The following is a 16,161-nucleotide window of genomic DNA, read 5'->3' as shown; positions in this document are numbered from 1 at the left end:
AGCCTTCTGTCCATACGGAAGAAAAAAGAGCAACAAGTTCCCTTCGGCACCTAGATGACATTCCAACTGTCAACCAATTGTAACCATGACTACCTTTCTCCTTTACTGGTTTTCAACTAGGTTCCAGAGAATGTTGTGGATCTATTAACTTTAGCTTTGGTGGCCTGCTGCCCGGCTGTGTATTACCAAACATTCCATATAATGCTCAATTTTCAGGAGAAGAAGAACATATCACTTCTAAATCCCCCCATTGACTCCTGGACTCAATAGGTTCAGCCAAAACTTTGTGGTAATGGTGTGTGCCCCGTTAGAGCTGATTCTCTCTTTTCCCCAAGTGGGGCTGTTGCCACAACTTGAGATTGTTGGGAGCAATACTCATCGTGGTGATGAAGATTGGATAGCAGAACTATATGTGATGTAACTATAAATGGAATTTCCTTCTGAGAAAACAGGCCAAGCTTTCCAATGTTTAGATTTAAAACAACAAAAAACGTGTGGCAAATCTAAGATGAATACCACTCTAAGGAATTTTGTTTTTGTTTTTTTACCAAATACAAAGAAAGAAAGAAAGAAAGGAAAAAAGAAAGAAAGAAAGCAGGAAGGAGGGAAAGGAAGGAAGGAAGGAAAAGAAATAAAAAGAAATAAAAAAAAGAAACTTATTTTTATTCTGTCTGATGAAATAGAGGTTTTCCTAATTCATTCAGAAAAAATGAATTAAGCCCTATCAGATTCAAGATCCTTTTTTTTAAAAAAGCATCATAAAAAAGCACTTTTAGAGCTAGAGGAATTATGTTCCTTTAACCGGTTTGGAAAACAATTGTAGCCTGGAATAAACTCTACAGTTATCATGGTTCAGGAATATGATTTACATCCACTGGACCATCTTCCTCACAGCTTGGGGGCGCCCTTTTTCTACACAACTTCTCACCATTTCCTGTCCTTGTCATCTCATTATTGCAATTCAGCCCAGCTCTTTTTTTTTTTTAATCTGAAACCTGCCTAATTGGGAATCTTCCTTCCTTTCTGAAGTTCAGTGGAATCCCTGAGCCCTGGAGAGAAGCTTTCGGACTAGGTGCTGCTGCCAAAACAAGATGGAAGGTGAGAGATTTACTGGAATTCTGTTGATCTTATTTTAGCAAAACTCAAGTTTCTTTTATTTTTCAGCAAATATAGTAATATGAATACTTCTAAAAAGTATGTTTGTTTTAAAATGTATTTCCTTTTCATCACCCACTTAAGCAGCCTCCCCCTCTAGATTTTAACTTTATCATCTCAAAGGAAAAATAGTGCCAACTATTTAATTTTTATTATTCTGTCAGAGTAATACATTTCTTCTCCAATTCCTTATTTTCCTAATTTACATAATTTTGCTTTCTATGCCTTTTTGCTCATATGCCTCTGTTATTAGGATTTTCTAACAGTTTTATTTATCTTAAATACTGTAATATTGACCCACCAATATATTTCTAGAAGAACAATAAGATTTACAAAGATATTACCAAGAAAACCCCCACCCAACAACTTTATTTCTAAACCTGTAAAGGTTTCTAAAACTAGAGGAGAAAGTTTATGGTGATGGTGTGGTTTTTTTTCTTGTTCTCATGGCTTCTCAAAACATGAATTACATATTTGCATTACATGGATTTTTGCTGACTAGTAAATTGGGAATTATTTTAACAGAAAATATTTGTTACAGGTTAGACGGAATTTAGTTAAACTATTGCCTCAATAATAATTTATTAAATTAAATATCAAATCCTTCCACAAGTTAAGTATATATTGAATAGGATCTGGCTGCTCTCACAATTACTATACAATTCCTATTTCCCTCTTTATTTGTTATATCAGGATATAATTTCAGATATAAAAAATGTAAAAATATTGCATATTTCAAACATGTTAATCGGAAAGTCTAAAATGTTACTTCAATCAAGATAATCAAAATAAGTTACCTGTCATAAATGTGATCTGCCTGTGTTAAGAGTTTTGGATTCCAAAGTTTATAAAAACCAAACAGGTGTGAATTTCTATATCCACCATAGCAGGTTGAACTCTTCGCTATAACTCCATAAGTGATATTAAGAAATCCCATTTGTCAAATGTCTTTGTGCTGTAAAAAATCTATGTGTCACAAACGTGAAAATCCATGTGCTTGTTTAAAAGAAAACTTCTTTGAAACCAGTGGGGAATTCCTCTGGGTCCACATGATTTGGTTCTAGCAACACTGTTTGCATGGTGCCAAAACAGTTTTTAAAGTGTGATACATCTTTAAAAAGTGTCTGCATCTCGTAAGTTGATATTAACGCATCAAAACAAATATATTTTTGTGTTCCGTTTGAGAGAGGAATATGCAAACCTGTGAACTGAACAGTAGAATTTAATATGCATGTTGCTTATACGCCTATGCATAAATGTAAAACGCCACTGTACTGCTTTTTTTTCATATTGCAACTGGAAAAGAAATTATTTTGTTTCTGATATGATGAAGAAAGTCAAAGGCACTTTTCAGATCAACATAATAAAAACAAGGACGGGGCCTTTGATTTTCTTGATCATATCAGAAGCAAAATAATTTCTTTTCCAGTTAAATTCTTTCCATTTTAATAAGGTCAACATGGATTATATTTTTTTTTTGAAATTGAAGATTTAGATTTTCTCAAAAATGTGGCCCAATATTTTTAATGTTGCTTCATTGCCCTATCCAAAACCATATTTTAAACTAGCCAATAATTCAGGTGTTTATTGCAGAGCAAGGAAATAGGCAAATATAATGCAAAATATTAATGCAAAGACTAAATTTACTTTGCTTCAAAAGAAGGAAAAGGGGAAAAGAAGAAAAAGTTTGGGGTGGGGGGAAGATTTCTGAGTCCCTCGTGCAATCTTTTAACGTTGCTAGGAAGTGATATATATTTAAATATAATGCTCTAGGAAAAGGGGGAGAGCTCAAATTTTTAAAACAGGCTTTGAACTCTTCCTATCAAGCTCTTCCCCATTTCTTTTTTTTATAAGCAAAGATATACAAATATGTATTATGCTCTAAGATTTGATCCATTTTTATTTATTAAAAGAGGAGATAAAATCCTGGGGCAATGTGAAGTTAAAATATTCTACTATACAAATGTGTATAGCAAAAACAACACCTGGTACCCCATTCTTAATCAAAATGGCTATTTTTTTTTTTTAAATAGAAAAGTTTGGGAATGGTAGCATGAGGAAGGAGCTGTATTTAATGACATCCTTAGTGGGGGATTTCCAGATTCTGGAATCTGATTCCTTTTGGTTCTCCAAATCCAGTTGCTTTTTTTCTCCCTATGAATGAAGGATTACCGTCCATGCTAGGTCTGCTCTGGTCCCCGAGGTTTTCTTGGCTTCTGCAGATTGGAGAAGGTTTAGGTCAGAGCTTGGTTCCTCCTGGTTCAGACTGGTTCTATAGAACCAGTAGCAACTTGGCGCCTGGGTTTCTAGAAATGGCAGCGCCCTGGTCCTGCTACACCCTCACAAAGTTTGCCAGCAGCGCATGGTAGGCAATGCACACCCTCTCCCATGGTGTGTCTCTGAGCAAACCAGCAGCAAATAAAACCAGACCCCACCTCTGGTGTAGCCCCTTCCTCATTCTAAATACTGTACTGGTCTTTTAGTTATTCTTCAGAGATTGCATTTCCTAAATCTTCAACAATGATGAAATATTTCATCAGCCTCTTTCTGATTGGTTTGCTGGCATTAGCATCTCAAGGCTATCCAGATGGTTACCATTGGAAGATTTGGTTGTTTCATATATAAAACTATTTATAGTTTTTGAAAGTCAAGCCTAGGTGGGAAAAAAGGACTTAGTTAACATTGGAAATATGTTTGCAAAGGAAAGGTCCACATTTTTGGTGAACGCATGGACATCTAGACATAAACTATGGATCATTAAAATGTTATCTTGGGCATGCTACAACTGTGAGGCTTAAGGACTAAGTGTTTTTTTCTTCATATCAAAAAAATTAGCAGACATTAATAAAAGCCCTAAGTGTCGAGCTTTAGTTTGTTTATTTCTTGGACAAGTCCTCCAATTATTTTTTCTTATTGGGAATAAATCTTACTATGTTCTCTCCTTGAAGTTTATGTTGGTTTCTCCCCACCCTCCCACCACCCTTCTTTTCTTTTTGTCCCAGAGAAAGTTTGAGGTCACCAGGCCCTATTTAAGAACTCTATGAGTGAAAGTTGCTAACGCTGGCAGTTTTCAGCCTTCATTTTAGCTCCCTCTCCAACTCTCTATAATTTAAACCTCAGATGTGAGTGGAAGGAGCAGCTATGCATACTGATCATAGGATACATCCAAAAACCATTGAACCTAAAATTCAGGGCAGTTTTGCGTTTCCCTTCTATGGCAGCCCTTTCCCAATATGTCCTCTCTCAATACAATCTCAATTCGCGGATAAAATGAGTTTGTTACATGTGCGTAAGCTGCAGCTATTCTATAATAAGTGCAATCACTTTCATTTTTGATATCAAACATTATTAGCTTTTCCCCCCTTTACTTGTAAAAAAAGAAAGCTGTTGTGGTCAATTTGCAAGCACTCCTTGCTTCAGAAGTCTTCGCAGGGCAGATTGTTGAAGCAGGTTTTGCACTTTGCACCTGTTGTGGTTTGTTCATTCTGCAGGAATGCACAGTTTAGGGAGGCAATCCTCTCAAACATCGCAACTATGAGAAACCGTATAAATGGGGCTTTTTTTAATATGAAAAAAAAAAGAAAGGTATGTATTGTTTTGGTGACAATGGACCACCATGTTCCTAAACTTGATTATCACTAGCGAAATTCTGCAAATATCAAAGAAAAAGGGGAAAATAAATAAGAAGTGGTTTTGCTTAACTTCAAAAAAAAAATCAGGCTCTCCTTGAAAACGTTGTTTTGAAACTCCTTATTTTCTGATATGAGATGAAAGTGTCTCAATGCATATTTTAAAAAGAAGAACAAACTACTATGCATTTAGAAATATTCCCCTTTTTGGTTATGCTGCTGGCCTGCAGTTGCTTTTAACAGAGCTTCAGCAAATACGTTCTCTGTGTTTCTCACTCAGTTAAGGCTGATGGCATCTATCCATAGTTTCCATGTGAGAAGCAATTGTTGACGAAGGTAGCGACGAGCGCCCATTAGCTTCTGACTAATAGTTCAAGATGTGGTTGGCTTTACTTGACCTTCCAGTTTCAAATATTAAGTAAAAAGAATCTTTCCAATGTATTTCTGTTATTGTTTGGCAAACTTTGTGTGTCAAGGTATACATAACCTATCTGAAGTAGAGAGAAACAAAAGTACTTTCATAGTGGAGAGAAACAGAAGTTCTATCATAGTGATTCCCCCCCCTCAAATTCCATAGTATTAGAGACCTATTTTTAATGTGATTTCTGATGAATACAGATTTTAAAAAATAATCTTGAAACAGGAACAGTTAAAATTTTACAGGTTAAGCTGCAGTCCATTTTTCTCACACGTGGTGAGGAAGCATGGAATTTAACAAAAGGAAATAAAAGCAGTGTTTTTGATAATGGTTTGGAAAGGTCTTCAATTTTCAAAGTTTAAATATCAGAGGTTGCAAGAGGCCCCATGTATGTTCCATAGTGGTGATGCAAGGGAAGCGGTTAACACTTTCCTGCTGCTTCAAATGAACGAAATGTTGCAGTTATGTAAGAGCCAGGAGCAAGATTTTCAGATTTTTCAGATTCTTTGATCAGGTGATAAAAAGTGGAGCGAAAGGAAGAAATTAACTTGAGAAGGCAGACTGTAATATCACCTTTAAAAGAGGAAAATTTGATTAATTTTCATCAAAGGCAGCTGATCAGTTTTGCAACGATCAGATCGGTCATGCAAAGAAAAGTCTTTTAAAAACACCAGGCCATGTTACTGTGGATGGGATGGGTGGGAAATGGCTGAGTGGTTGAGGAGCACTGGATGGTTTAAAAGTCTTCTTTTTCATGCCTGGGTTGAATTTGGTTTTGAGATGGAAATGGTGCACCTCTCAGAAGTCTTTCATTTCCATTCCCATCTTCTTCTTTTTCCGAAAAAGAAAAAAAGTGGCAATTGAATAATTTGCCCCCAAACTTCAATATGATCTTGTACTCAGGTATATATGTTGGATGTGGGTACAAATTATCCAACCCCATCCCAAGTAAATTTCAGGGACATCCACAGAGAAGGTCAAAAAAATAACAATGCAGCCATGACCATGCAATAAAAATGCAAATATGCACTAGGCTTAGCTTGCAGAGACAATCATTAAATGTTGCAACAGAATCTACCCAGAAATTACATGCATTGCTTTAGGAGTGAATTTTCTGGGTTCTCTTCTGATAAGATATTTCCTTTTGGAAGTCCAGGAATATATACTGCTCATAAATAAATAAATAAATAAGTAAGTAAGTAAGTAAGTAAGTAAGTAAGTAAGTAAGTAAGTAAGTAAGTAAGTAAGTAAATAAATAAATGGAACACATAAACAACACAATATAACTCCAAGTAAATCAAACTTCTGTGAAATCAAACTGTCCACTTAGGAAGCAACACTGATTGACAATAAATTCCACATGCTGTTGTGCACATTCAACTTTGTACAGAACAAAGTATTCAATGAGAATATTTCATTCATTCAGATCTAGGATGTGTTACTTGAGTGTTCCCTTTATTTTTTTGAGCAGAATATTTAGTTATTACATGAATTCCACTGCTACAAGACTAGTTGTATCGATTTATTTCAGAGTTTTGGAAAAGGGCTCTCACATGAAAAGTCCGTTTTCAAAATAAGAACACAGTTCTGAGCCCACGAAATCCATACCTGCTTACATTACTGAAGTGAAACAGTACAGAGTTTACAAAGATTGAATTCTTTCTTTGTGTTTGCCTGTTCTAGATTCCCCAGCTGGCCTGGACCTGAGCCGTAATCACGAACATACAGTGCATACAGGTTTGAACCATTAAACTCTCCTCATTTCTTTCCTTAAAAAAGCTTCTTATCTACTTGTGACAGGGACCTTTTGGACAATGCTATAGACCAGCAACAACCTTCCATGTGGGAAACTTTTATTATTTTATTATATTTTATATTTTATTATATATCTAGCTTAACGAACTTATTTATCTTTCTACCTTACTGCTAGGTCTATGCTATATTATCCAATATAGTATTATACTATATTGCTATACTATATTGCATAGTGTACAATATAGTATAGCACCCAGTATCTAAAGAATAGCCTATTAATAATGATGATGATGTATTTGTGAGTGACATAGGGAAAGGTTTGGTAGGGAAGGTTTGCCTATTTGCCGATGACTCTAAAGTGTGCAACAGGGTTGATATTCCTGGAGGCGTCTGTAATATGGTAAATGATTTAGCTTTACTAGATAAATGGTCAAAGCAATGGAAACTGCAGTTTAATGTTTCCAAATGTAAAATAATGCACTTGGGGAAAAGGAATCCTCAATCTGAGTATTGTATCTGCAGTTCTGTGTTAGCAAAAACTTCAGAAGAGAAGGATTTAGGGGTAGTGATTTCTGACAGTCTCAAAATGGGTGAGCAATGTAGTCGGGCGGTAGGAAAAGCAAGTAGAATGCTTGACTGCATAGCAAAGCAGGAAGAGCGAGATTGTGATCCCGCTATATAGAGTGCTGGTGAGAACACATTTGGAATAATGTGTTCAGTTCTGGAGATCTCACCTACAAAAAGATATTGACATAATTGAACGGGTCCAAAGAGGGGCTACAAGAATGGTGGAAGGTCTTAAGCATAACACGTATCAGGAAAGACTTAATGAACTCAATCTGTATAGTCTGGAGGACAGAAGGAAAAGGGGGGACATGATCAAAACATTTAAATATGTTAAAGGGTTGAATAAGGTTCAGGAGGGGTGTTTTTAATTGGAAAGTGAACACAAGAACAAGGGGACACAATCTGAAGTTAGTTGGGGGAAATATCAAAAGCAACATGAGAAAATATTATTTTACTGAAAGAGTAGTAGATCCTTGGAACAAACTTCCAGTAGAGGTGGTTAGTAAATCTACAGTAACTGAATTTAAACATGCCTGGGATAAACATATATCCATCCTAAGATAAAATACAGGAAATAGTATAAGGGAGATGGACTTTTTCTGCCGTCAGTCTTCTATGTTTCTATGTTTTAATAATAATAATAATAATAATAATAATAATTATTATTATTATTATTATTATTATTATTATTATTATTATTATTATTATTAATTAGATTTGTATGCCACCCCTCTGCGAAGACTCGGGGCGGCTAACAAGATAACAGTAGTACAGTACATTACAAATCTAATATTAAATTTAAAAAATCAATTTAAAAAACATTAATATAAAATTAAAAAACACATAAATATAAAATAATCCATATCATAGGGTGCTAGGGTGATTCATCGTCTTCCTCATCATTTGTCTTTGTCTTCTTTTCATTACACCTGTATCAGGTGTACGGGATATTTTGAATGATGGTCCTAAGACATACCATGAAGGTCCTAAGACATACCATGAAGTAGACAACTTGCAGAACAGTGAAGATGAGAAAGAATATAATTCGACTAATGGAAGAGAGAGAGAAGGTAAAGTAGAAATTATGCAACTAAAATTCATAATTCGTGAAAAAGAATGTCACACACATACATATACATATATCAGGGATGGGTTGCTACTGGTGTGGTAGGCAACTGTGCACCAGTAGCGGTCACCAGATTGCGCAATTTGCATGTGACCGCTCCAGTGCCAGTTCGGGTTTTACCCCATGTAATATTTTGAGTGTCTATGCGACATTTCGGTGAAATCACATTCACCATAATCAGGCTGAAGTTATTAGCATTGTGCTGCTTTGAATATAGTTTTATATATTCAATTATATTCAAAGCAGCACGAAGCTAACAACTTCAGCCTGATGATGGTGAATAAATATACCCATGAAAATCTACGAAAACATCTACAGTATATATATATATATACACACATATACATACACATACACACACTTTAATTAAATAAAGTATAAGAAGTCTATTTTTTCTACAGGTAGTCCTCGACTTACGACCACTACTGAGCCAAATTTTCAGTTGTTAAATGAGACATTTAATAAAAATTTGCCCCATTTTACAACTTTTCTTGCCACAGTTGTTAAGTGAATCACCACAATTGATAATTTAGTAACATGGTTGTTAAGTGAATCTGGCTTCCCTACTGATCTTGCAGACATAGTCATGAGTCAGTTGGCAAACAACTAAAGTTTGATTACATGATAGTAGTGAAATCTAAAACTTTTTCCTACCGGTTCTGTGGGAGTGGCTTGGTGGGTGTGGCTTAGTGGGATCATGTGACTGGGTAGGTATGGCTATGTAGTCATGTGATTGGATGCTCAAAAGACAGAAACTCCCTTTAACAATGTCCTACTGGAGTAAGGTTCTACTAGGTGATCTCCAGATCCCTTCCAGCCCTGGATTATGTTCTGAAGCTGCATCTAGTACCACGTTTGTAATTCTTTCCTCTCCTTTTCCCCTCCCTCGCTCCCTTCCTCCCTTTCTTTTTATTTCTTTTTCTTTAATTCTCTTTAGTTCTCTTTAATTCTCTTTAAGTCTTCGGAGAGGGGCGGCATACAAATCTAAATAATAAATAAATAAATAAATAAATAAATAAATAATATTTCTCTTTATTTCTCTTTATTTCTCTTTCTTTCCTTCCTTCCTTCCTTCCATCCCTCCCTCCCTCCCTCTTTCTTTCTTTCTTTCTCCGCCCCCCCCCCCCCATTTTTGTCCTACACCAGAGATGGGTTGCTCCTGGTTCAGACCAGTTCTATAGAACCGGTAGTGGGAATTTCCCCGCTTTCCAAACTGGGAGCAATAGCTGGTTGGCCATGCCTTCAAACCAGCTGTAATGTTTTTCTTGCTTTTTGCTTCTCTGCAAACATACAAGCGGGGGGGGGGGGGGTGTTTGCTTCTGCACATGCACAGAAGCTTGGTTTTTGGCACTGTGCATGCTTGCGCGCTTGCAGAGCGTGGCTGCGTGGTGTGGGAGGACACCAACTGCCCGTGAGGTAAGTTAGAACCCTCCCCTGCCTACAGCCTCCATTTTGGGCCTAGCAGGCTTCAGGGAAGATTGGTTGATGGGTGGCAAAAGCAGGAGATGGTCAAATCTTGACTCCTGGTTACAATTTAACTTGTTCTTGCAAAATTACCATTAACTGCAGCTTTAGATTGAAATGGGTAATTCTAAATTCTAGCAGAGGGGAAAAAAAGCCATCTCCAGGTAGAAAAACTACAAGTTTGGAAGGATTCAGAGGGCAAATCGACTCTTTATTTTTTTTTTCATCAACAGAATTTAGCTCGGAAACATTGTCTTTATCTCTTATAGAGTTAGCAGAACAGCAACTGTCTATGCATCAAAAAAAAATTGATAAGCAACAAGGGAGATAAAAAGGAAAAGGTCACGAACTTCCTCTTTATTTCCCTGTACTGCAGAGACTTCAAATTTTAAGCCCAAGAAAAGGGAGTGGGGGAGGGAGAAGGATCAATTGTATGTGTATAATATATTCTATTTTGCACGCTTCACCGTGAAGAGAAGTAGCCTATTCAAACAAAAAGAAAAAAAGAAGACAACCAGGTTTGGAACTTATCATGTTTCTGGCATTTTTAATGCTTCTTTTCCAGAGAAGACAAATTCCTGGCTACTGCTATTGGAAATTTCTTCCTACCCATTATAATCACTTAAAAACCACTTAAAGGTGTTCAAACATGTCTAAGTCACTCTAACATTTTTCTGTTCCATAGTGCTATTGCTTGTTTGTATAACATGTGAAATATATCATGGTTTACAATGGGTCTTGTTTATATAATGTTAAGTGGCAACAGCTGGATTCTTACAATATGTTGACGCACACTTTACTGAAGCTTATTTTTGTCTTGCATAGCATGTTGTGTGTGCTAAGGATGATCATTTTCAAATATGTATTTTTCTAATTACTATTAATGGTCTCTCCACCATTGCAATCATATTTATTTTATTGTAAAAATAAAACATGTATTGCGGTAGGGAAAGCAAGTAGGATGCTTGGCTGCATAGCTAGAGGTATAACAAGCAGGAAGAGGGAGATTATGATCCCACTATATAGAGACCACATTTGGAATACTGTGCTCAGATCTGGAGACCTCACCTACAAAAAGATATTGACAAAGAGGGGCTACAAGAATGGTGGAAGGTCTTAAGCATAAAACGTATCAGGAAAGACTTAATGAACTCAATCTGTATAGTCTGGAGGACAGAAGGAAAAGGGAGGACATGATCGAAACATTTAAATATGTTAAAGGGTTAAATAAGGTTCAGGAGGGAAGTGTTTTTAATAGTAAAGTGAACACAAGAACAAGGCGACACAATCTGAAGTTAGTTGGGGGAAAGATCAAAAGCAACATGAGAAAATATTATTTTACTGAAAGAGTAGTAGATCCTTGGAACAAACTTCCAGCAGACGTGGTTGATAAATCCACAGTAACTGAATTTAAACATGCCTGGGATGTTTAATAAATCCATCCTAAGATAAAATACAGAAAATAGTATAAGGGCAGACTAGATGGATCATGAGGTCTTTTTCTGCTGTCAGTCTTCTATGTTTCTATTTACTTTTCATGATTTACTATCCACTTAATCAAAACTGATTCTGAAAGTCCCCAAATTCAAATTCCCTTCCCTTCGAGCTGTTTGTGTTCTGGCCAACCAAACTTCAAGAATCTAGAAAGACTAGTAGAAATATGTCATTGTTGCAAAGATGATATATTTTTTCTACTTTTCCTAGACTCTTTTTTTTTTACACCAGTCCTAAGTCCATACCACTATTGTTCATAGCCATTCCTGTAAGCAACCAGTAGGTTTAAGCTTAATTTTGTGTTGCTAATTAAAAATTTTAAAAAATGGTCAGAGTCTTCTAAACCCCCCCTTAGCAATACATACAGTGAAGAATAAAAAATAAAAAACAGAAAAGGAATTGGTCGTCACTATTGTTGGCATTGTTCAATTTTTAATTTTTTAACAAGGCCATTTCTAGCATCTTGCCCATTTAATACTATATCTCCGAAAAAATGGTGGTCCTTAGAAAAGTGCTGTCCATCGATTATGGAGTAAGAGATTTTGTTTTGTCTTTCTCAACCAAATAAACTTCCTACATGCGCAATCCTCTTTCAGTTTTCAGCATGAACATATTACATTCAAAGTAACAGAATAACAGAGTTGGAAGTTTTGATTAAGTGGCTATTAAGTCTTGAAAAGTAAATAAAATAAATATGGTTGTAATGGGGTGATTGGAAGGGACCTTACACATCTACTATCCCAAGCAGGAAACACTGTACCATTTCAGACAATTGTTGTCCAATCTCTTCTTTAAAAGTCCTAATCCTCTGTACAGAAGTTGCAACTGAGATTCCTGTATGCAAATCCTCCTCCTATTAACACCTGCTTATATCAATAGACCATGTTTGTGCTCTGCTGACAGATAAGTAGCATCTTTTACGAAACTGTAGAAATTCTCAGTGATCCAGGTTGTGGTTGTCCCAGAGGTGGAGGTTTTTTTCCGGAGGCAACTGGACTTCCTTGTTTTTCCTTTTGAAGACGTATTGCTAAAAAATGATTTTTTAAATATATCTTTCCACACTTCCAATAGATATTTTCTTAATGTATGTCTTTTAAAATACGAATGAGTTTTGTCCTTATCATACCACACAAAGGCATGCCAGACAAGCAAGAGGTCATGTCCTTCTAAATTTAAAATTCTTTTGTTTTCTAAAGTTATCCAATCTTTAATCCACGTTAGGGCGGCTGCCTGGTAATATAATTTCCAATTGGGTAAGGCAAATCCTCCCCTTTCTTTGATGTCTTCTAACATGTTTATCTTTATTCTTGCTTTTTTCCCTTGCCATAAAATTTTTTTAACCATATTTGTCAAATCTCTAAAAAAAAATTCCCCCTGGGTTTATTGGGATTACCTGAAACAAAAATAGAATTTTAGGCAAAATATTCATCTTAATTGTGGCCACTGTTCCCAAAAAGGATATTTTTAAATTGTTCCAGATTTCTAAATCTTTTTTAATTTCCTTTTTTTTTTTTGGAAGACGTATTGCTCCTCATCCAAGTAGCTTCTTCAGCTCTGACAGGTTCTTCCATTCCCCATTATCCTGTCAGGGCTGAAGAAGCTTCTTGAATGAGAAGTGAAACATCTTCCGAAGGAAAAATAAGAACGTCCAGTTGCCTCCTGAAGGCGGGACTAACATCTTGTATCTACTGACAGACAGAAATAAGGGCACCTCCATGTTTGTGTGAATGCCTCTCCGAAAAGAAAGAGATTTACGGGGATATCTTGCCCGTACATAGAAATATATTTCTTTCTCCAACGGTACTACGCTACTTGCCCCCCTACCCAGCAATGAGCGACATTGAAACCATGCCAAAATTTGTGTCAAGGGAAGCTTTAATTACATGGGACTCCCACAGACCTTTGAAGGAAGCATGGTAATAAGATAAAGAAAGCCTGAGCATCTGAAAAGGCTTTTTTTTTTAAAGAAAAAAAAGATAGAAAAAGCTATGTGGAAGATATAAACAATGGGCACAGAAGTCACTTATTCTCATAAAGAAAAACAAAGACAATTTGTATGTCTTCGTTGAAAAAAAAAACCCCTCTGTGGAAGTTTCAAACAACTTTTTTGAAGACATGTATTTTCTACGTGGGAATTTGAAATCGTCGATTTGGTGTGTGCAAAAAAGGAAAAATAACTGCAGCATAAATGTTTCTACTTCAGGCTTTTAAATTAACTGGTGTGGCGGTGGTGTTTTACAAGCAGGAAAGAGGAGCAAAGAAGGTGGGAACATCAGCCCAAAGTTTACTTAAGCTTGTAGCTGAGGTTCCAGCCACCGTTGCCTTAGAAAACGTGTGGTTGGGCTAGGAAAGGAAATGCCGTGTTTTTCTAATCAGAAAATTAGATCTTGCGTACTGTCCTGCTGAATTAGAAAGTGGGGTGCAACAGAAAAAATTATATATTGTTCTGTTGGGCTCTCTGGCAGAATCCTCCCAAAAATTCACAGGTACAAATTTCAGACACACACACGTTTGAAAATTCAAAACAATGTTCTTTATAATGAAAATTCACTTAAACTAAGCCCTCTTTTGGGATAGCAAAGAGCACTCGTCTCCAAACAAACTGGTAATTTGTACAAGTCCCTTATCAGTTCTGTGATACTTAGCTTGCAGCTGTGAGGCAATTCAAAGTCCTTCTTTCACAAAGTGAAACACAATTTGCTCTGGTTTAGTTTCAAAGCGGGGAAAAGTCAGCACACAAAAGGTCAAAGTCAGTAAAGCAGTCACGAAACACAACGATCAGATAATCCTCCACAATGGCCAAACCCACAGGCTGCTATTTATAGCAGCCTCACTAATTACCACAGCCCCACCAAACCACAGGTGGCCTCATTTTCTTTGATAATAATCTCTCAGTTGTTGCCTATGCATCGCTCTCCGCATGCGTGGCTGTATCATTAACTCTTGTTCCGAATCCAAGGAGGAGCTGGATAATTGATCTCCTTCTGAGCTGTCTGCCACACTCTCCTCTTCCCTGTCACTCATGTCTTCTTGGTCAGAGGAGCCTTCATCAGCAGATTCAACCGGGGGCAAAACAGGCCTGCAGCATGTGGATGTCTCCCCCACATCCACAGTCCTTGGGGCAGGAGCTGGGCCAGAGCTAACCACAACATATATATTAAATGAAAGTAGGATTCAGGTGTGGATGGGGTGATATAAGCGCACTCAGCTGATATTTTCCTGCAAAGGTTCCCTCCGTCCCTCGGCAATTAAATTATAGAAAAGTTTAAAAACTTGAAAAAGTTCATGGAATCTGACTCACTACAATGGCATGGGCTTCCTTTGATTGGGGTCATGATTTGAAACTCATAATCAGGTCTTTTTCCCTTATTTTAATAAGAAATAAATAAATGAAGTGCTTCTTTTTTCAGTATACATATTAGCACTAAATACAAGCCTCAATGCACTCTAAAGGCAAGTCTTTCTCAAGATATTTAATTGTTATGTTTAGCCATAGGAGAGGGGAAGAAAAAGATATATAGACACAGGGTCAGGGATGACATACAAAGTTACATATAAAGAGCATCCCACATACATGAAGAAACATGGTTCAAAAACCATATATATGAGCACATAATTATACTGCTCAAAAAAATAAAGTTAACACTCTAAGAACACATCCTAGATCCGTATGAATGAAATATTCTCATGGAATTCTTTGTTCTGAACAAAGTTGAATGTGCACAACGGCATGTGGAATGGATTGCCAATCAATGTTGCTTCCTAAGTGGACAGTTTGATTGCACAGAAGTTTGATTTACTTGGAGTTAGCTTGTGTTCTTTAAGTGTTCCCTTTATTTTTTTTTGAGCGGTGTATATGATTTTACACAACTCTCCTACTATAAATAGACTACAGGTAGTCTTCATTTAATGACTATAATTGAGTGTGGAATTTTGATTGGAAATCATTGCATTTCTTAAACAAATTTCTACATGACCTGATTCAATTTTATCATTGTTTTTATGACAGTTGTAAGATGAGTCACCACGATCATTAAGAAAATCACATGGCCATTAAGTTAATCACGTGATCATTAAGTGAATCCATTCTCCGGGACCGCCTTCTGCCGCACGAATCCCAGCGACCAGTTAGGTTTCACAGAGTGGGCCTTCTCCAAGTCCCATCAACTAAACAATGTCGTTTGGTGGGACCCAGGGGAAGAGCCTTCTCTGTGGCGGCCCCGGCTCTCTGGAACCAACTCCCCCCAGAGATTAGAATTGTCCCCACCCTCCTCGCCTTTCGTAAGCTCCTTAAAACCGACCTCTGCCGTCAGGCATGGGGGAACTGAAATATTCTTTCCCCCTAGGCTTCTACAATTTATGCATGGTATGTTTGTATGTATGTTTGGTTTTATATATAAAGGTTATTTAGTTGTTTTAGCATTGGATTGTTACATGCTGTTTTTATCACTGTTGTTGGCCGCCCGGAGACCACGGAGAGGGGCAGCATACAAATCAATCAATCAACCAACCAATCAATCAATCAATCAATTCTCCTAAATTGAGTTTTTTGA

General features: G+C 36.7%; 1 protein-coding gene across 5 annotated transcripts in view; it reads left to right on the top strand.

Annotated features, from left to right (window-relative positions):
• The first annotated feature begins 973 nt into the window (after window positions 1–973).
• The window catches only part of IKZF3 (IKAROS family zinc finger 3), a 62,691-nt gene continuing 47,503 nt past the window's right edge, over window positions 974–16,161 (top strand). For 3 of the 5 annotated variants that reach the window (XM_070767308.1, XM_070767307.1, XM_070767305.1), the window contains exons 1-3: window positions 1,012–1,098; window positions 6,886–6,939; window positions 8,463–8,594. In XM_070767308.1, the coding sequence (XP_070623409.1) occupies window positions 1,092–1,098; window positions 6,886–6,939; window positions 8,463–8,594 (193 nt within the window). In that variant the 5' untranslated portion in view covers window positions 1,012–1,091. Of the gene's footprint in view, window positions 1,099–6,885; window positions 6,940–8,462; window positions 8,595–16,161 lie in introns of all 5 variants that reach the window. The other 2 variants (XM_070767303.1, XM_070767306.1) reach the window with 2 other exon arrangements.

This window comes from Erythrolamprus reginae, chromosome Z (assembly GCF_031021105.1).
Source record: "Erythrolamprus reginae isolate rEryReg1 chromosome Z, rEryReg1.hap1, whole genome shotgun sequence".
NCBI classification, from domain to species: domain Eukaryota; kingdom Metazoa; phylum Chordata; class Lepidosauria; order Squamata; family Dipsadidae; genus Erythrolamprus; species Erythrolamprus reginae.
The sequence above is the reverse complement of the archived record's forward strand: the minus strand, read 5'-3'. Positions and strand labels throughout refer to the sequence as shown.